At 50.2% G+C, this 20,632-nt stretch overlaps 1 protein-coding gene across 1 annotated transcript in view; it reads left to right on the top strand.

Moving 5' to 3' along the window:
* The window catches only part of FAM222A (family with sequence similarity 222 member A), a 53,167-nt gene that overhangs the window by 26,513 nt on the left and 6,022 nt on the right, over window positions 1-20,632 (top strand). The window contains exon 2 of the mRNA XM_044244082.1: window positions 2,792-2,919. Within this exon, the coding sequence (XP_044100017.1) occupies window positions 2,838-2,919 (82 nt within the window). The 5' untranslated portion in view covers window positions 2,792-2,837. The remainder of the gene's footprint in view (window positions 1-2,791; window positions 2,920-20,632) is intronic.

The following is a 20,632-nucleotide window of genomic DNA, read 5'->3' as shown; positions in this document are numbered from 1 at the left end:
GTGTGATTAGGACTGTGGAGGGGGGGATGCCCAGGGGAGGGACAGCTGAACCAGAGTCTGAGTTAAAATGGACTGGGGTCGTGGTGCTCTGGGCAGAGGACCAGCACAGGCAAAGGTTTGGAGGTGTGGGGCAGCCAGTTGGAGGGAGGGCTAAGAGAGCTGGCCAGGGCGGGTGGTGTGGGGGCATAGGCAAAGAATGTTGGGCCTGACTCTCCTGTTTTAGCTGGTTGGGGTGCTGTGGGAACTGGTGGTAACCTGCTCATCACCATGCTGGGCTGGTTCCTATCCCCTCCCACGGTGACCCCCGACCTGCCCCAGCAGCAAGGCACAAGGTTCCTGGGAAAATGAGCAGTGAACTGGGATTAGAGGCACAGAGAGAAAAGAAAAACTCCTCGCCTTCCAGTAGAGATGGTCTCTCTGGCTGCGGGGCCTCCAGAAGCAAGGCTGAGGTGATCCAGGCTGTTTGTACTGAGCTGAGTGGATGCTGTCCCTTCCAGGGGATCCTCTATCGCCCCCTGACCTGGTGATCTCTCGGCTTCCTGAACTGCTTAGGCATCCATCATCAGAGCATTCTGAAAACCAGAGCCCCACAGAGAGGGCAACTGATGGGGTCCAGAGAGGCCCCAGATTAGGCAGCCTGCCCCTTATCCCCAACAACAACAGCCCCAAGCCTGCCCTGTTCAGCTGCAAAGTGTGTGTGACCCATGGGGTTGCAGGGGTGGACCTGGACAGGGGCTGGGCTTCTTGGGCCCCTGGCACACAGTGAAAGGATCTGCAGGGGGAGGGGGGCCTGCTGGGCATGGTGAGGATGCTGGTGGGTAATGACCTGGGAGGGATAAGGGAGCCTCTCCTTACAAGAGGAGGGTAGTAGCTCCCCTGGGGTCCCATGGCTGGCCCTGGCAGGGGTCTGTAGGTCCCAGGTTTCTAGCCCAGCCGGGGTGGGGGGTGCTGCCCACTGATAAGGGAGCAGGCTCATCTAGCCACTGCCTGCTGGGTGGCCCTGGGCGGGTTTCTGCCTCTCAGGCTTGGGTTTCCCCATCTGTGGATGGAGAGGACTTTCACATTCAGGAGGATGGCAGTGGGCGCCCACCTTGGGAGACGAATGGAATGCACATGAACGGCATCCTGCCGGCACCTCCCTGGCTGTCCTAGTGGGGTGGTGTGAGTGTGCCGCTCTGTCCTAGAGGGCCCGGGTCCCCTGTCCCCCAGGAGCGGTGCCTCCTTCCCGCTGTCAAGGGCTTTCATCCCTGCAATAAACCCCACTTCATTTCCTTTTTAAACTGTATAATTTCTGCCTGATTGTAATGGCATATTTTAAAATTACCAGAAATCAAAGCCGGGAAGTGGATACTGCAGCTCTGCCTGCCTTAAGGCTGGCGACTGGGGGGTAGGGAGGGGGATGCAAACCGCCTCCCCTCCCCCACCCACCCCCTACTTTTTTTCTTTTTCTTTCTTTCTTTCTTTTCTTTTTTTTTTTTTTTTTGAGACAGTAATAGGAGAAAATTGGTTTTGAAACTGAATAAAAGTCCCTTTCAGAGTAAATCATTTCTTTCAGGGTACCTTTGCTGAAAGTAAAATAGAGCATAATGAAAGGTGGTTACGTGATTGTCTTTCATTTACCGAGAGGCCAGGACAGACAGGAGGCTGCAACCGTCTCGGGGAAATTCAAGATTGGAATAATTGCTCCGTAACAAGGAGCTTGTTGTGAAATTAGTATCTTAAGAAAGTAGTGAAAAAAGGCTTTTCCTCATGAATACTTCATTATTAGAAGAAAGCAGCAGAATTTAAGGGCTCCAGACACCTGTTTAGTATTAAATAACTCCCTTTCTTCCCCTTAAACACCGCCCCCCCACCCCTGTCTTTCTTCCTTTTTTTAAGAACTGGCAGGAGGATTCAGCTGGCCCAGCTTGGCTGCTCAGGACACCAGTGGGGGTGGGGTGAGGTCAGGAGGTGGGGGGGGGCCAGGGTCAGCTCGGTGAATGTCAGGGGTGTCGGGCTGCTGGCTCCTAACTGAGACAAGAAGAAGGGAGGGGTCTTGCAGAGAAACCCACCCCTCCCTCTCCGTGGCCTCCAGGGCAGGCCCCACCTGGCCTGTGTTCACCCTGCCCATCAGGGCCTCTGCGTTCTGGGAACCCTGGTGGCCCCAGAGGACCTGGGCTCAGGCTCAGCACCCGTCAGGGTTGGAGACCACACGTTCTCCCGGGAATGCTGTCCTGGACGTTTCCCCTGGGGGTGCTGTGAGAATGCCCCAGGACTCTTCAGTACACTGGAACACCCAGGCGCCCACTGGCAATTCCCGGGCGACACCCCACCCTGGGCCCCCGTGTCATTTCCAGAGGTAACCATGTGCGGTCTTTGCTTTCCATGAGCTCAAAACTGAAAAGCAGGGACAGACTCACTCCCAGGTGCGGACAAGAGGGCCACAGGCCACCCCTGGCTGGAAGGGCAACCTGCTGAGGAAACAGGGAGGGGATGAGGATCTGGCGGCATCAGGGAAGCCCCTTGGAGGAGGTGACCCACCGGTCTGTTCTATAGGACCCCCCGCACTGCCCCCTGCGACATGATGGAAATCCACCACCCAAGATGTGGGTTCTTTTCCTTTCTTTCCTTTGATGCCTCCAGGCCTCAGTGTCCTCCTCTGTCAGATAAAGGAAAAGGGGCATCTGCTTTGAAAGTCTCAGATGTTCTGCCAGGTAGTGGGGAGGCTGCTGGAAGCAACTGCCAGCAGGGGCACATGGGAGGCGGGCACGGAGCAGCCCGAGTGACAAGCATCCCATCTCCCTCCTCACAGGGACCCTGCTGCACAGTGTGCCCCACCGCGGGCCCCCAGCTCAGCCATGCTGGCCTGTCTCCAGAGGACCCAGAACCCACCGGGCCAGCACCTGGCCTGCCCGAGCAAGAGCCTGGATCTGCGCAAGTGTGAGTGCACAGCCTCCCCAGCCCCTGTCTCTGTCCCCTTCTTCTGCCTTGAGTCCACGGTCGGAGGTGGGGGGAGAGTGCTCTTTCCCGGATGCACCCAGCTCTTCCCACCTCAGGGCTCTGTGGGGCAGATCCCAGCAGGACTCGTCCACCCACCGCCACCCTGTCCAGAGCTCTCTGTGTTCTAGGCCTTTGCCTGTGCTGCACCCCCTCCCCAACAATGGCACCCAACCTTTGGCTGGGTGGGTGACTCCTGCACGGTGTGACCTCCTCCACAGGAGCCCCCTGCCTGGGACCCCACAATGCCCTGTGTCTGTCTCACTCACCATGATTTTCTGGTGCTGTTGGGAGAGAGGAGGACGATGCAGAAGCCCATAGTCCTGAGTGGGATCCCAGTGCAGGGCCTGATTTGCTGTGTGATCTTGGGCACATCTTTCCCCGCTCTGGGTCTTGTGTTTTCAGTGTGTCAAATTACGGAGCTGGACAAGGTGATCTCCAAGGGGCTGTCTTCCTTGACCCTCTAGGACAGGAAGACCAAACTCTCTGATCCAATTTTTTTTTAGCCCTCATAGGGTCTTTTTTTTTTTTTTTTTTTTTTTAATTTGAAGTCCTTGGGATCATTTGAAAACAGGGAGATTTGCGTAATAACCTGGATTTCTGATGTCTCTTGGGAAAAAAAAAAAAAAATCAAAGGATCTGGTAACATAGGCCCGGGTTCCTGAACTACAGCTCTCAGTTAGAAATGAACAATTATTGTCTCTTCAAAGGGGACAGCTCTGGGGACAGGTAGGTGGTCAGTTAAGCGTCCGACTCTTGAATTCAGCTCAGGTCATGATCTCAGGGTTGTGAGACTAAGCCCCATGTCCAGCTCCACACTGGGCGTGTTGGAGTCTGCTTAAGATTCATTCCCCACCCCCCCCCTCCCCGCTCATGGGCATGTGCTGTCACTCTCTTTTTAAATGTAGGGGGACAGCTGTCTCCCTGTTGGCTCCGTCTTGTAGCCCAGGATTGATTGCCATTCATCATTGTGCTTACGCTGTGCTTCTTTTTCCTTTCCTAATAGGTGTTTATCTTTTTTTTTTTTTTTTTTTTTTTTTTAGATTTTACTTGAGTATTTTTACTTATTTTAGTATTTTACTTAAGTATTTTCTTATTTGAGTATTTTAATTTTTTAAGTGGTGTTTTTTTTTTAGATTTTACTTATTTGAGAGAGAGTACAAACAGGTGGAGGGGCAAAGGGAGAAACAGACTCACTGCTGAGCAGGGAGCCCGACCTGGGGCTCAATCCCAGGACCCTGGGATTGTGACCTGAGCCAAAGACAGCCACTTAACGACTGAGCCACCCCCATGCGGCACCGCCTGCCTTTGTAATTTTGGTAGATGTCGTCTGACTGACATCTGACAAGATGACTCTGGGTGAGATAGCCTGTTTGCCCACCCCCTCAACATCACAGCATGGTATCACACTTCTAGGCTTGGTCACCTCATCAGTGAAAGTAGGATCACAGTGCAGTTTTAAATTAAGTTTAACATGAGTGAGGATGAGTATCTTTTCATGTTGGAGCCATTTGTTTTATCTTTGAACTTACTCATCTCCTTAGTCCATTTTTTCAATTGGGTAGTTTTTGTCTTCATTGAATTACAGGAGCTCTTCGTATATGATGGAATTAGACCTCTGTCTGTCATCTGAATTACATATGGTTTCCCAACTCACCCTTTGTCTTTGATTCTGCCATTTGTCTTTGTGAAGTGAAATCTGTATTTCCTTTTAGGGCCTGTGGATTTTGGGTCATGGATTTTAGAATGTCTCCTTCCTCATGCTGAGATTTTTTTTTTTGGTTCCCCAGGGTTTCTTCTAGTTTTTTTAAAATACAGAGTAAAAGGGTGCTGGGTGGCTCAGTTGTTGGATGTCTGCCTTCGGCTCAGGTCATGACCCTGGGGTCCTGGGATCAAGCTCTGCACCAGGCTCCCTGCTTGTTAGGAAGCCTGCTTCTCCCTCGCCCACTCCCCCTGCTTCTGTTCCCTCTCTTGCTGTGTCTCTCTCTGTCAAATAAATAAAAATTTTAAAAAATAAAAATAAATAAATACATGGTATAAAATGTAAGGTATAGATCCAAGCATACTCAAGTCATTAGGGCCATGGTGTTTTAATTGTTACAGAGTTGTTACAGAGAATTTTAACAACTTTACTGAAATAGAATTCACATGCCATAAAACCCACCCATGTGATTTATACAATTTATGGTTTTAAGTATATTTACAGAATTTTGCAACCATCACCCCAGTCAGTTTTGGAAAATTCTTATCACCTGAGGAAGAAGCTCTTATCCACCAGCAGTCACTCCCCGATCCCTCATTCCCCTTCTTCTTTCCTAAGAAGGGAACCCTATAGCATGTGGTCTTTTGCAACTGACTTCTTTTACTTAGCGGTGTGTTTTCAAGGTTCGTTTGCATTGTAGCATGTACACAACACCTTTTACTATGTGGTCCTTGTTGTTCCTTGTTGGTTCCCTACCCTAAATTTCTAGAAGTGGAAATTGGCTATTTATTTTTCTGACTGAACTATAGAATCAGCTCATCTGGGTAAGAACAAAAGTCCTATTTTATTATTTTTTTTTCTGGGATCACATGGAAATTTATAATTCAGGAAGAAATTTTTTTTTTTATGTCAGTGCCTTCCAGGGCCATGAGAAACCCTCGGTTTGTTCCAACTTTTTTGTGTCCCTGGGAATATTTTAATACTTGCTTCACCTAGATCCGTGCACATTTTAAAAGTTTTAATTCTGGATAGTTACCCCTTTTTTTGGCTAGTCTTTTCTTCCTGAAATGGAGGTTATTTACATAAAGGCTATTAACTCCTGCCCCTTTACTGAATTCTTTTATTGTTTGTAATGGTTTTTCCATTTGGTTTCTTAGATTCTCCAGTAACTCTGTTTTATCGTGTGCATGTAATTCGGAGGTTTTAGATCTTAATTTCTTTGTCTTAATAGTGTTGACTGTGATCCTTGCAACAGTGAAAAATAATGGTGCTGATAATGGACATGCTTGCTTCATTCCTGACTTTAATGAGCAGCTTTTAGGATGGTCCCTATCATGCAAAATGCTGATTTCAGGGACAGATGTTTTATCAGGTTAAATAAGTGTCCTTGTATTCCTGTTTTATTAAGAATTTTTAAAAAATTAAGAACGGAAACTGCATCTTACCAAATCCCTTTTCAGTGTCTGTGAAGACTATTGTAGGTTTTTTTCCTTTAATCTTTTAATAGGAATAGTAACAGCAATCCCTTAACATCAAACTATCCTTGCATTCCTGGTCAAATCCCACTCGGTCATGGTGAATATTTCAGTATATTGCTGGATTGGCTTGGCTGCCGAGGGGTTTTGCTAGAAAATTTCATCTGTGAAGTTAGTCTTCAGTTTTTTGGAACACATTTTTGTTGGGTTTCGCAATCACTGTTAGGCTGGCCTTGTAAAGAAAATGGAGGCTTCCCTCCTTTCTCTATGCAGTTGTGACAGTTTAAGTAGAAGTGGATTATTTGTTCTTTAAAGATTAGTTGATCCTCCATGAAACAGGCTGGGCCAGTGCCTTTCTTTGGGGTGGGAGAATAGCTCTTTGATTCTTCTGTAAGGATTGATCTTCTGTAATAATTGATCTGTTATCATTGTTCTACTGCTTCTTGAATGAATTTCGTAAATTATGTCTGTCTAGAAAAGTATTCATTTTATCCAGCTGTTAAATTTACTTTCATGAGGTTGAACAAATTAATTTACTGTTCTTTTAAATGATGATTTCATCCTTTTTCTTGAGTATTTTGTGCTTTCCTCCCCCACCCCATCCCCATTTTTCTTGATTAGGTTAGCTAAGAGGTCACCAACCTCCCCTCCCCAAAGATCTATCTTTAGGATTTATTTATTAGTAATTACCCTTTTCTGGCTTCTAATTCACTAATTTATGTTTTTATTAAGGTCTTCTTTGTACTTTTCTTCTTAAAAAATGAGTTAGAAGCTTAATTCTTGCTACTGATAAATAAGAAAAAAGGAATTATTAAGACTGTGAATTCTCTGAGCACTACTTTAGTTGTACCCTACAGGTCCTAATAAAAGGTTTGTTTGTTTGTTTAAGACTTATTTATTTATTTATTTGACAGAGAGAGAGAGAAATCACAAGTAGGCAGAGAGGCAGACAGAGACGGGGATGCAAGCTCCCTGCTGGGCAGAAAGCCTGATGCGGGACTCGATCTCAGGACCCTGAGATCATGACCTGAACCAAAGGCAGAGGCTTAACCCACTGAGCCACCCAGGTGCCCTAATAGAAGGCATTTTTATCATTATTTTTTAAATCTCTTATAATTTGGTTTTAATTTATTCTTTGATCTAAGGCTCATTTGAATTCTACCTGTCCATTCTGGTAGTAGGTGCTTTTGTAATTAATTATTTCTAGTTATAATGCATTATGATCAGAGAATGTTGTCCATGATTTCCACTTTTTTGGACTTAAATTTTTCTTTGTGATGTAATCAATTTTTGTGAGTTTTATGACTTATCAAATGGGGCTTTAAAAGAAGTGTGGCTATTTTGGGGATTCAGAGCTTGGTGTATATCAATTATGTCTCCCCCATTAATTATGTTGGTTATGTCTTCTGTATTGTTGCTTACCTGTTATGGATGGAGAAATGAATTAGAAATGAATAAATGAATTACTCAATGTGTTCCCAGTCTGTTTCTTCTTGCAGCATGTACAGGTGTAGCATTCTGCATGGGGATGCAATATCCTTTAAAACACACAGATAGTAATCTTGTAACTCTTTGTAGTGAACTGCATCTTTCTTTGCCATATTTAATACAATGGTAACTTCTGCTTTTTTAATTCACATTTTCCTTGAAACTTTACCAGTCCTTTCCTTTCAGCCTTTCTGAATTACTTGGTTTAGACGTGACTCATATACCGTAGAGTTGGATTAAGCTTTGTGAGACAATCTGAACGGCTTTTTTAAATTTTTTGAATGTTTTAAGCCCTTTACATTTATTGATATGACAGGTGTCTGATCTATTTTGTGCTTTATTTTAATTGCTTTGAAAAGTCTTATCTCGGGGTCCCTGGGTGGCTCCCTTGGTTAAACACCTGCCTTCAGCTCAGGTCATGATCTGAGATTGAGCCCTATGTCAGGCTCCCTGCTCACTGGGGAGTCTGTTTCTCTTGCTCAGTCTCTCTCTCTCAAATAAAATCTTTTAAAAAAAAAGTCTTTCTCTGTGTGATCTGTGCTTTTTGTGTACCTACGGATCATACAGAAGGTTGTCCTTGTTCTAGTGCTGTAACTTCAAATAATACCCTGATATCTATTTCTTCGGAACAGTATCTATTACTGTTCCTAAAATGAACAAAATTATGAAATCGATATATTTCTTTTTTTTCTCAACATTTTCTTAGAGCTCACTTCTTCATATTAAGCCTCCATTACCTGACATCAGTTTCTTTTTTTTTTTTTTAAAGATTTTATTTATTTATTTGACAGAGAGAGATCACAAGTAGGCAGAGAGGCAGGCAGAGAGAGAGAGGAGGAAGCAGGCTCCCTGCTGAGCAGAGAGCCCAATGCGGGACTCAATCCCAGGACCCTGAGATCATGACCCAAGCCGAAGGCAGCGGCTCAACCCACTGAGCCACCCAGGCGCCCCTGACATCAGTTTCTTTTTTAAGATTGACTTATTCATTTTAGAGAGCAAGCACAAGCAGGAGGGGCAGAGGGAGCAGAAAAGAGAATCTCAAGTAGATTCTACACGGAGCCCAACACAGGGCTCAACACACAGCACGATCTCATGACCCTGAGTTCACGACCTGAGCCGAAACCAAGAGTTGGACACTTGACCAAGCCTGCACCACCCAGGTGCCCTTACCTGACATCAGTTTGAAATACTGTTTGGGGCATTTGGCTGGCTCAGTTGTTAGAGCATATGATTCTTGATCTCAGTGTTGTGCTTTCGAGCCCCACGTTGGGTGTAGAAATTACTGGAAAAAAAAATCTTAAAAATATATATCTTTTGATCCCAACTGTTAAATATGAGGATATCTATGTGCTTCTGCCATTGCTCTCTTTCCCCTTCCCAACCTTCTGTTATTAGTGATACCATTACACTGTTCGCAGGATTTGTAATGTCGGTCACAGTCCCACAGTTAATTTCAGTCTGTCTCCTAGAGAAATAGGATCACAGCTCACCACCAGTTCTTGTGCCTTAGTTTCCCATCACCCAAAGCTAGTCTGTGGGTATATGGCTTGCCTCAAGTGAACAGCACTCCAGGAGTTCCTGCAAGTTCAGAAAGGTATATCTTGTCAACCTTCTGCTTGAATGAGTGAAAAATTCTCCCTGGGTCACTTGTTTCCTTGAGGATCTTTGCAGACCATACCGTGTTCTCCTCTACTGTCGGATGTTGCCATGGGGAAGTTGAAGCCTGATTTTTCCTTCTTACATTTCACTTAGATCTTTCCATGTCTTTCATGTTATTACTTTCACTAGCATGTGCCTTGGGGTTGACTGTTGAGAGTCTTTTTTCCCTAGAACACAGTACCATGCCCTTTTGACAGGGATCTCCCAGGCTTGTATTATTTTGGTTTCCTTTTTTGGAAACCTCACTTTTTTTTTTTTTTTTTGAACTTTTTGTTTTCCTTATACTTTCCATGTTCCCCTTTTGCTTTTACAAGTTTTTCCCTCTACTCTTGTATATCTGCCTTGTGTTTTTGTTTTATAGAAACAATTGTTTACAAAGGTTTTTTTCCCCTCACAGTGAAATATTGGGCTATAATCTTCGTCTCATTTGCGGCTACATTTTCTGATGGGAAGTGGGATTTATTTTATTTTTTTTGCCAGCTGTTACATAGGCTTTGCCTGTCTCATTTTCCTTTCGATTAAGTATCGTCCTGGTTCAGTTTTATTACTTGCCTCTGGAGTTTTTCTCAGCCCAGCTATTTCCCTCCAGTGGCCTCAGAGACAAACCAGTTCCTACAAGTACGGCTTACTAGTGGGATTTCTTATTTAGCCCTACCTTCTTTGCTTTTCAGAACCACATGGGCCTAGGGAAGGTTGATAACCAGCCGCTGCATTCCTAGTTTCACTGCAAAAAAGAGGGTTTAGATTTTGTTTAGACTCATACAGGATGTATTTGTCACAGTTGGGAAGTATATGCTGCCGGTTCTTTCTGAAATGCACAGCTATGGCACTCTTTCTGCTTCCTCCCTCAACTCCCCACTGGATCGCTGTTGCTTTCGGGCAGCCTCTCCGTTGTTGTTTAGGGGTTTAGTGGTCTCCTAATTTTGCCAAAAAATGGAACTTGTGTTTTGTTCCATGTTGCTTTGGGGGTATTTGTAGGAAGAGAAGGTATTATATCAACATTTCTCAAAATTGAGCTCACTCTTCTGCTGGTGTTCTTCCAGAGAGAGGGGTATAGAGAAATATTTGTCTGCCTTATCAAAAACAGAACAAGGACAGATAATTTGGGGGGGGGGCTTTGGTTTCAGGGAATATGTTTTTCATGCACAGTCCCCTTCATTCCTTTATATGACCTTCAGAGAGAACATATTCTCTTTTATTAAATTAAGTACTTCACTGAATAGATTGTCCATGGTGCCCAATTCAGAAAGCAGAAGAATTTAAAATGAAAAATAACTCACCTCAGAGGAAACCAATGTTGGCAGTTTCTTAAATACCCTCCTGAAAAATACACATTCAGGAAGAACAATAAATACCTTTTGTATAAACATTCGTATCTGTCCCCCCTTCTCAATTCCTTGCCTTTCTTCATGACCCGTATGTCCTGGCAGTTATTCACCACGTGATAGAAAGAATATCCTCTTTCTTTTTAACAGCTGCATTGTATTCCATTACTTGGATAAAGAATAACATTTTAAACCATCCCTCTGTTGATGGGCATTTAGGTGGTTTCCAGTCTCTTGCTATTCAGAACAGGGTTGTAATGGATCTTTGTACATGTATGTGTATTTGTTTAAAAATAAAAAGGTCTTCCCCAGGTGGACTTACTGGCTCAGAGGATCTGTGTGTTTTAACCTTTGATTGCTCTTGTGCATCTGGCTGGAGGCAGGGGCTGGGCGGGATGACCCAGGCTGGGCTTGATGACCTGGACTTGTCCTTCCTTCCTGCTCCAAGGCTTGAATGAAATAGTGTGGGGCCACCAAGGACGTCCTGCTTCTCCAGCTTGCTCAGACCCTTTGACATCTTTGCACTGATTGGAAAAGACAGTGACTCTGCCTGTAATTGAAGAGCACAGGAAAGGGGGAGGCAGGAAGGGAGATAAGCAAATTGCATTGGGTGCCCTGCTGCCGGTCAGGGCCTAGACACTTGGCAGAGTGAGGCTCCTGCCCTTTCCTCCTGGGCATAACTGTGGGGCAGTTGTGCCTGTGGCCTTGGGGCAGAGCTGAGATGGGAAGGGCTCTCTCTGAGCTTTGTGACTGGACCATAGGCTTGGCTGCATTTCTTACCACAGGAGAAAGATCTCAACTGGGCAATGGGTATTGTCCTTGGCCAAGTTGATCAGCTTCTTAGGGCCAGTGTTCTCCCTTTTGTAAAGAAGGGGTCAAGTCAGGTGGACCTAAGAAGCCATCCAGTTCTGCCCACCTGTGACAATAATGTCAAAAGCCTGGTCAAGGGAGGACATGGCCCAGTCTGAGATGCCCTCCCTCCATTCTTTATAAAATGGGATCAGAGCAGCCTGCACAAGGCTGCACAAGGCATGGCAAACACATATGCCCAGAATGTGCCAGCAAACCAGAAATGGCCGCAATTTCCCTCTCTGGGGCTTGAGGTCAGGCAAATAGAGGAGACAGGCATGGGGGTGGCCCTGTGTCCAGGAGCCTGGGCAGCTGGAACAGGTGACTAGAGAAAGTGACCTGGAGAGAAAAAAGAAGGAAAAAAAGGTGTATGTGTGTGTGTGTACAGTGGGCAGGGGAGTCCATTTCCCCTCCCCTACTTCAGGCCTGAGTTCTTGGCTACTCCCAACTGGCCAGAGTCCCTGGGTCCCCAATAGGACCTGCCCACACCTGGGACAGAAGCATGTTTTTCTCAGCTGCTCGGGACCTTCCCTGATAATAAATATTTGACTTTTTCATCATGGTGTTGATCCATAAACTTGGAGTGCGCACTGTTCTAAATACGGACTGAGGAGAGAGCCCCAGAGAGGCACCATGGGAGCATGGGGGTGACATTCCAGGACCTGCCACCCAGGAAGGGAAGAGCTGAGGCAGCTACCCCAGGACACTGACGTGAGCCGCCATCCTTGCTCTGCCAGGCCTCGGGTGAGAGGCACAGCCTCTCTGTGCCTCATACTGCCCTCCTGAGCATGAGCCTCCAGGGCAAAGGTGTGGAGACAGAGCTGGTCTGGGGGGTCAGATCCTAGCTGTGCTCTGAGTGGGGTATGTGTGTGAGGTCTTGGACAAGTGAGTGAGTGGCCGTCTTGGGGCCTATTAACTTGGTTGTGATGTGAGGATTAAAAACATCAGAGAACCCCTAGGGCCTGGTGGCAGACTCAAACACTTCACCTGTCCCACCTTCCCGCAGTGAGTGGGAGCGCCCCTCCTGGCGCTCACAAAAGGACAAAAGGCTTCCAGCCCACTCTCTCATCTTCATGGGAGGAAGGGCTAGCTAACCCAGGAGGATCAGGGAGAGGCACTTCTCCCCCACTCCCACCCCTCACCCATCAACCTTGACCCCGGAAGGCTGGACCCACGGCCCTACGAGCATTCCTGCAGGTGCAGCTGCTTCCACTGACACTAATAAAATACGGAAGAAACAAAGCAATTTAAAATTCCAATAAAATTAAAGACAAACCTCTGGTAGCAGATTCAATTACGTAGCTGTCGCTGAGTGCAGCCTCGGGACAGAAGGAAGGGCCAGTGCCACCCCCGCCACAGGAACCATGCCTAGGAGAGGACAGAAGCTCAGAGATGAAGGGCTGCGAGAGGGCCAGACGCAATCAGCCCCCTTTGTATGATTTAACAAAAATTAGCTCTAACTCTAGGAAGGAAGGCAGCTTCCTTTACTACAGAGCATCCAAGCACAACCCACCGCAAGCCGAGCTGAGGGTTGGTGAAATCAGAGCAAGACAAAGATCCAAATCCCTGCCTGTCCACATGGCGCAGAGGTCCTGGCCGGCTCTGTGAGACAGGGAAAATAAGAAACAAGCTACGAGGGTTAGAAAGAAGTAAAACTAGCTGCATAGAAACCCCGGAAGAATTCAGCAAGACCGCAGCTATGAGGCCAACATCCAAATGCCATCATGTTCCCCTACACACAGGAGCTGGCGAACATTTCCTGTAACTTTTCTGATATTTTCATCCCTCCAGGCCATACGGTCTCTATGGCAACTTACTCCGCTCGGCCACGTGGTAGCGCGGAAACTGCCGCAGATGCTCGGAAATGAATGGCATGGCTGTGTTCCAATAAAACTTTATTTACAATGGCAGGCAGCAGGCCAGGCTCTTCCAGCTAAAGAGCTGGAAATTACATTAAAAAAAAGATACTATCACTTTTTTTTTTTTTTTTTTGGAAACAGCTTTCTGTGTATGGTAACATACACCACACGCTCTGTGCCTTCCAAGCATACTGGTGAATACCCTGTAGTGCGAATTCACAGCGCTGCGCTGCCATCACCACCATGAAGTTTCAGAACATTGCCTCATCGCCCCAAACAGAAACCCCACACCCATGAACCATCAGTCTGGACCACGCAACTCGCTAACCCTCTGTCTCCGCATGTGCCTGTCTCAGACCTTTCCGATAAACGCAGTCGTACAATGCGTGGCCCTTTGTGTTTGGCTGTTTTCACCTTCTATGTTTTCGAGGTTCAGCCCCCAGTAGCTCATACCCATATGTCATTCCTCATCATTACTGAGTAATCTTCCCTGGCGTGGCTACAGCATGTTTTCCTTACGTGTCTATAGACGGATGTGCAGGTTGCTCCACTTTTTGGGGCGATCGTGAGTATGCTGCCATGAATGTTCACGCACAAGTCTTTGTGGGGACGTAGGTTTCCATGGGTCTTGCGGGTGAAACTGAGGAGAGTTGCGTCACTTGGGCACATGGCTGTTCTCTGTTGAACTCTTGAGGAACTGCCAGAAAGGTTTCCAGAGCAGCTGTGTTGTCGTGCGTGCCCACTGGCCACAGCTGAGGTGCCAGTTCTCCCCATCTTCACTGAAACTTACCCCCTGGCTTTCTGATCCCAGCCATACCCTCTGAATGTGACATGGGATCTTGCTGTGGTGGTGACTTCAGTGGGGTGGGGGGGTTCTGATGACTAATTCCGGTGCTTTATTGGCGATAGGTCTGTTCAGATTTTCTGTTTCTTCATAAGTCAGTCAGGTAGTTTGTATCTTTCTAGGAACCATCCATTTTAGCCATGTTATGGTATCATTAAAAAACTAAAATACGTTGGTGGAAGAGATAAATGATCTTTGTGGAGAAAAAGCATATTCAGTGATGTTTTTTAAAGACCTAAATAAACGTAGATGTACATCCTGCATGTGGACAGAGATTTCAGTAGAGGAAAAGATCAGTCCGATCCTTACATCCTGACCATTTGCGCGTGTGTATGTGGAACTTGAAAAGCTGACTTGGAAATTGATAGGAACAAAAGGCCAAAAATGGGCAACACACGCCTGACAAAGAAATAGAAGGGTAGAGGACCAGGGTCGTACTGCTCTGGCTTAAGGCTGAGGTGGTGGGATCAGCACTCAGACAGAGGGAGCCAGGGCATGGAGCAGAACATCTAGATGTGGACCAATGTGCATGTGAGCTCAGTCAGGGACAAAGCAGGCCCTGCAGATCCTGGGGATAGACATGCAGAGCTGGGACCCCTGCTTATCCATGTGGAATGAATGGCATTGGAGCCCAACCTCACACCACACACAATGAAGACATCCAGATAGACTAAAAATCTGGTACCAAACAACGCAAAACCGTATCAGTCTTTAAAGCAAATGACAGGGAACATTCACCAGGAAGGACTTGCAAAAGGGAAGAGGGGATACAAGCATGAATAAAGCAAACAGGTTGGAACACATTAAAATAAAAAACTGCTGCTTGGCAAAATGCACCATAAAAAAGTCATCAAGATAGCCAAAGACAGGGAGGGCGTCTGCCACACTTACAATGGACTGATATCCAGAACAGACAGGAGGGATGTGACTGCAGAGAAAGCAGTGCCAAGGAGGATTGGGAGGGGGCCGGGCACTTGGGGAGCAAAGGGTGGATATGGATGGAGATGTGGGGGGGGGGGAATGTGTGTGGCCACAAGGAGGGGAGATGAGGCTGCAGTTCCAGAGGGCACCGTGCAGGCAGCGGTTAGCAGGCTGAGCACAGGGGGACAGTGAGAAATAGGCTCTCAGAGGCCAGGCAGGGAGCAGGGAAGGGAGACTGAGACACAGGTCAGTGGCAGGAAGGTCAGGCTGGGAAGGATTAAAGTCCCCCCAGCCCCGCCCACAGGGCCCCCCAGGCACTCCAGGGCATGGAAGCCATGGGTAGATACACATGTGAGCTTGTGAGCATCTCCTGGTCTCTGTGTACAGGCCGGCCCTCAATATCTGGGCACCTGTGACTCCACACGTGTCCCTGAGCATCTGGGTGTATGTACATGTGAGCCTGTGTGCACGTGCACACACGTGGTTAGAGCACGAGAGTTCTCGCAGCGCCCAGTGATCACCGCCACCCTGCACTGCCTAGTCTGGTCCAGAAAGAGCTGGAAGGCAGGCAGCCAGCTTTTTCTGAGCACCCATGATGTACCAAGATTTCAGACACGCATTCTCTTGTGGAATCCCCCCCGACCCGTCCTCTTAGGGCGGATGGAGGCCAGGAAGCTGCGGTCACCTCCCTGAGGTCAACCTGCTGGGAACTGGAGCATCTGGATTCAACCCCGGGTCAGCAGGCTAGGGGCAGGTCAGGGTTGTTGGTGGTCTTCCTCTTCCCTCCCCCAGCCCTCACAGTGTGGGCCAGAGGACAGCTGCATCAGCCCCGGCCCAGCCGCCTTCCCCACCCACCCCCCTTCCTGGGCGGCCTCATTAGGATTCTGCTGGTGCCACCAGCTAATTAGTGTCACGTTAATTGAGCATTCAGGAGGCTGCCACCTCCAAGGGCACAGTGTCGGCAGCAAAGGGGAATGCAGATGCGGACTACTCCTCCCTGTGGGCTTGGGCCAGGCCCTGTGCTCAGGGACCCCTTGTGCCCTAAGGCGCCTGGGGACACCCCTCCCCCATCTCAGCAAGGTAGTGCGTGCCCTGGCTTAAGGGAAGAGGCAACAGGCAAAGAGAAACGAGAAAGAAATGACAATTCGCTGAGTACCTACCGTGTGCTTGGCAGGCCTGTAGTCCTCCCACTCCTCCCAGGGGAAAGCTACAGAACTCCACCTTACAGTCAAAAACACCCAAGGTCCCCCAAGGGAACCAGCGTCTGTGGGAGTGTGTCCATGGCCCTGCAGGAGCCTGCCTTCAGCTGGGCAGTACCTGGAGGCACTGGCATGGCCGTGGGAGGTACTTGGGGTCCCACTGAGACCCCTGGAGCCTGGGAGCTGGCATCTCCCCCCACTCCCCCGCTGCCCTGGACAACCCAACCCCCAAAACCACCAACATGCCTTCCTCCACTGCCCCTTGAGGAGCAGGCACCACGGGCCTTACAGGGCAGAGGAGCCCATGGACTTCAGCCCACTGTGATTTGTCCATCCTTCTCCCCCTAAAGATGAGAAACCAAGTGTCCCACAGCAAGTGATCACACCGCGGCCCGACCCCAGCCAGGGTCTGAGCTTCGCACCCGTGCCTTCACTCCTGCGGAGTCCCCGCCTGGCCACCCATGCTTCTCCCCTCCTCCAGGGGCTGCCGAGTCCCGCTCTCCCGTCTCCCTGTAGCAACATTAAATCCCACTCAAAGGGCTGCTTTTAATTGGCTTAATATACTCGTTAATAACCGCATCTCTTTAAGGCACCTGTAAAAGGCCCATAACATTAACGTAATGGCAGTGACGGCCCATCCGCACTGGCAGCCAGCCTCTTAAATTTCCTGACAGGACTTTAATGGGGGGCCGTGGGGCAGGGAGGGCCCAACTCACAGGGTGGGGGCCATGGTTTCTGCACACGGAGTCTCAGTTCTGTCTGGCTCCTGCCCCTGCCACCTCCCACGGGCCTCAGAACAGGGTGGGGGTGGGGGGAGTCCAAGGACTCTGCAGACACCTGCTGGGACCCCACACATCTTCCCAGGGGTCAGGGTGGGGAGAAAGGGCCACGCTTGCCCTCAGTATTTTTCCCTGAAGACAACAGACAGTTACAGCATGGGTGCCCTGGGGGCGGGGAGGGGTGTGTGGAGCCCATCCCCACGGAGGCCAAAGCCAGCCACCCCAGCCGGGTATAAGCCCCACTCCTTCCTCCGTCCTCCCAGGGCCGAGTTCAGGCGCCTTCTGTGCACCAGGCAGCACATGGACAGTTCCATCCAACCCCAGATTCGCTTGGCTCTGCAGGAACGGTTGGGGGGGTGTGGAGGAGGGGAGGCGGACATGGAGGGTTTCCTACCAGGGTGTGGGACGTAGACCAGGTGAGGTGGGTGTCCAAGGACATGAGCACAGGGGGGCATCATCCTAGCTAGGCTCTAAAGGACCCGGGAGAATTGGGTTACTGCGGAGAAGCCTGTGGGGGGAGACACCCGTCCCGAGCCACGGTGTCGGTGACGCCTGGCGACAGAGAGCATGGTCCCAGGGGACAGATGACAGAGCTCAGAACCTGGCTCACAGATCCTTTCTGTGCCACCCAAGCTCTCAAACTGGTGCTCCTTGGGCTACCTCCCAGCCAGCAGGGGTACAGGTTGGGCCTACATGGTGTCCGAACACAGTCTTGGGTGCGCGCACGCCTCTGGACCGGGCACAGCCTCCACGCCCGCCCCAGTCCCCGCCCCTCAGCCCGGGCCTCCTGGCTCCTGGCCTCTGGCCCCTGACCCATCCCTAGCCCCTCTGTCCTCCAGTAGTCAGCAATAACATGCGGCAGGAGGGGGCACTCATCTGCAGTCCACACTTGACACTCTGTTCCCTCAGTGTCTCCCCTCCACCTTTGAAACCCAGGGCCACCTCCCAGGCTGTCGTGAGGATGTCCAAAGGGCAGGGCTGTAAGGAGCTGGCACTGTGCCTGGCCCAGGGCAACGCTCCACCGAGGATGGCTGTCAGTACGTGAGAGGGAGCCCAGGGACACCGTGGGTATGTCCAGGGCCCTGTGGGAAAAGAGGGCTGCAGAGAGAGGTTAGGGTCCCATGGCCAGGGCCTTGGATGCCAGCCTGAGCAGCTCAGACTTCACATACACACACACACACACGCACACACACACACGGAGGCTCAATGGAGGGAGTTGTACAGAGATGCATCGGGGGGCCTGGAGGCTGTGGAAGGGACTTTAGTGAAGCCATCACCACCAGCAACCATAGCCTTCCCTGAGGATGCTCATAAAAACTCTCCCAAGATCAGCAGTAGTGTTCCATTTTACACAAGAGAAAACTGAGACCCAGAGAGGGGTAGCAGCCTGACTCAGCCCACCTTTGCCTCCCCAGCCCCCTGCTCTAGGATGCCTTCTCAAAAGGCTCCCAGCTGCCCTTGGTGCTCCGCTCCCCTCGGTGGCAGGGGCCCAGGCGGGGAGCCAGGGAGGGCCTTGGGCAGCTCAAGGCCAAGAGTCGAGGAGGTGGCTTTGAAGCAGGCTGCTGTGACGCAGGCGACAAGGGCAGGGCCCTGGGAGAAAGGAGAGCTGCGCGCCTGTCCCCTACCCTCACACAACACCAGGGCCAGCCCCTGGGGACTACAGAAAAGCACAGAGAACTAAAATGCCCCCCTCCCAGGCAAGACCATGCCAGCCTCTAGGGCTTTTGTCTTTAAGTCTTGGTTTGGCGAGAGGGAAGGAGAGAGGCCAAGGGCTCACAGGTACAGCCCCTCTGTTACCTCCTGTCTCCACAGACCTGTACTGTTGGTACACCTTTGCCCATTTCGTCAGAACCTTCTAGAACCCAAGTTTCAATGCCCAGCAAAGCACATTTCTACTGAGGACCTGCTGGGCACTCTGTCTCGTGGGGACAGTCAAGTTGCTCCCAGGACTTCTTTGTGAGGCCCCCTTTCCCTGCCCGATTTTCCACCCAGTATAGCTGGAGGGGTCCCATCAAAACTCAAGGAAGGTCCTGTCCCTCCTCTGGTCCCTGCCCTCCAACGCGGAGCAGGAGCCCAGGTTCTCACAGTGCCTGACCCCATCCACCTTCTATGATCCTCCCCTGCTGACGCTGCTTCCCCCGGCACGCCTGGCCCATTCCCCTTGGCCTTGGCACTTGCTGTCCCCCTGCGAAGACGGCTTTTCTGTCAGAGTGCCATGTAGCTCACTCCCTCCCCCTGCAGCCTTCCCTCAAAGACCACTTTATCAGCCTTCGCTGATCACAGCATCCACACTAGGCACCCCTCTGTGGGGTCACTTTGCCCCCCAGGCCCCACTGTTTTGCTTACTGTGCTTGCATACCTACCTACCCCCCGATTCAGTGACCTCTGACAGCCATCTGGTGCGCTTGGGAGAACGGACAGGGCACAGTGGGGAGGGTGTGTCTGCTCTGTGCTGCTGCTGGGAGCAGGGTGAGGGAGACCTGGGCTGGGTGCTGGAAGCTTCCGAAGGCTTGCTTCCTCCCACGTCAGATGGTGGATGCCAGTGGTCCACTCAAACACCCACACGTGGCCCGCCGTGGGGCCGGGGCTTCCCGGAGCACAGTGGCTGGGTTCCAGGGACAGACACCCCAACAGACTGGCACAGAGCCACCTTGGTGTCTGTGTGAAGCCATGCTGCCTGTTACCACAGGGCACCCCACCCGCCACGATCCCCACCCACCCGGCTGGCACCCACTCTACCCACTCAGTGCAGAATCCAGTAGCTGAGTTCCTTCACATTCCAGGGAAGGAAGATGGGCCTCCACTACTTGTGGGAGGAGTGCCAAGGGATTCATGGACAGGTTTTCAAGCTACTGCGCCTGCTTTGTCCCTGTCCCTGGGGCCTGGGGCTGCCTGACTCAGGCAGGAACTGCCTGGGTCTCAGGATTGTCGCCCCTGCGAGACTGTCAGCTCCGTGAGGGCGGGAACCTTGGTTTGCTCTGGCTGCTGCTGCTTCTCCAAGGCCCTGTGTGCTGCCTGCATAGACAAGGGCCCAGGAAGTGTCTGGACATGGGGCTGGAAAGGGGCTTTGGAGAGGCAGCTTGCCATGGGTTGTCTCCTTAGCTTAGTCCCTCCTGGGACTTGTTCTTCCAAGTGTTGTGACTGGCAGCACAGAGGCCCCCAGGCTGGATGGGTCCATCTGGGCACAGCCTATTCATCCAGTAAGACATTGCTGGAGACCTACTATGTATCCTATAGATGCTGGGGGACACGGCGGCAGACAGGCCAGCTAGGTCTAGGGAGCCCGAGTCTTGGGGGGCAGGACAAGCCCAGGGCCACCGGGATCTGCTGCGGTGTCTATGGTGACCACACCCAGGCACTAGTGGGACCTCCAGGCTGCGGGTGTAGGGGTCCCCTAGTCCAGCTAGAGGTACCAGGGAAGGCAGGGAGGGAGCAGCACGAAGACAGGCCCTGGGGTCCCCCAGCAGGTCCCCTGCCTGCCACACATAAACCTATGAGTCCCTGACCCCATGGGGCTGTGCTGTGGTGCTGAACTTGTCACTGCCCATTCCCCCCC

Source organism: Neovison vison, chromosome 3 (genome assembly GCF_020171115.1).
Source record: "Neovison vison isolate M4711 chromosome 3, ASM_NN_V1, whole genome shotgun sequence".
Classification (NCBI taxonomy): domain Eukaryota; kingdom Metazoa; phylum Chordata; class Mammalia; order Carnivora; family Mustelidae; genus Neogale; species Neogale vison.
Note: the sequence above shows the minus strand (reverse complement) of the source record. Positions and strands in the feature narration are given on the sequence as shown.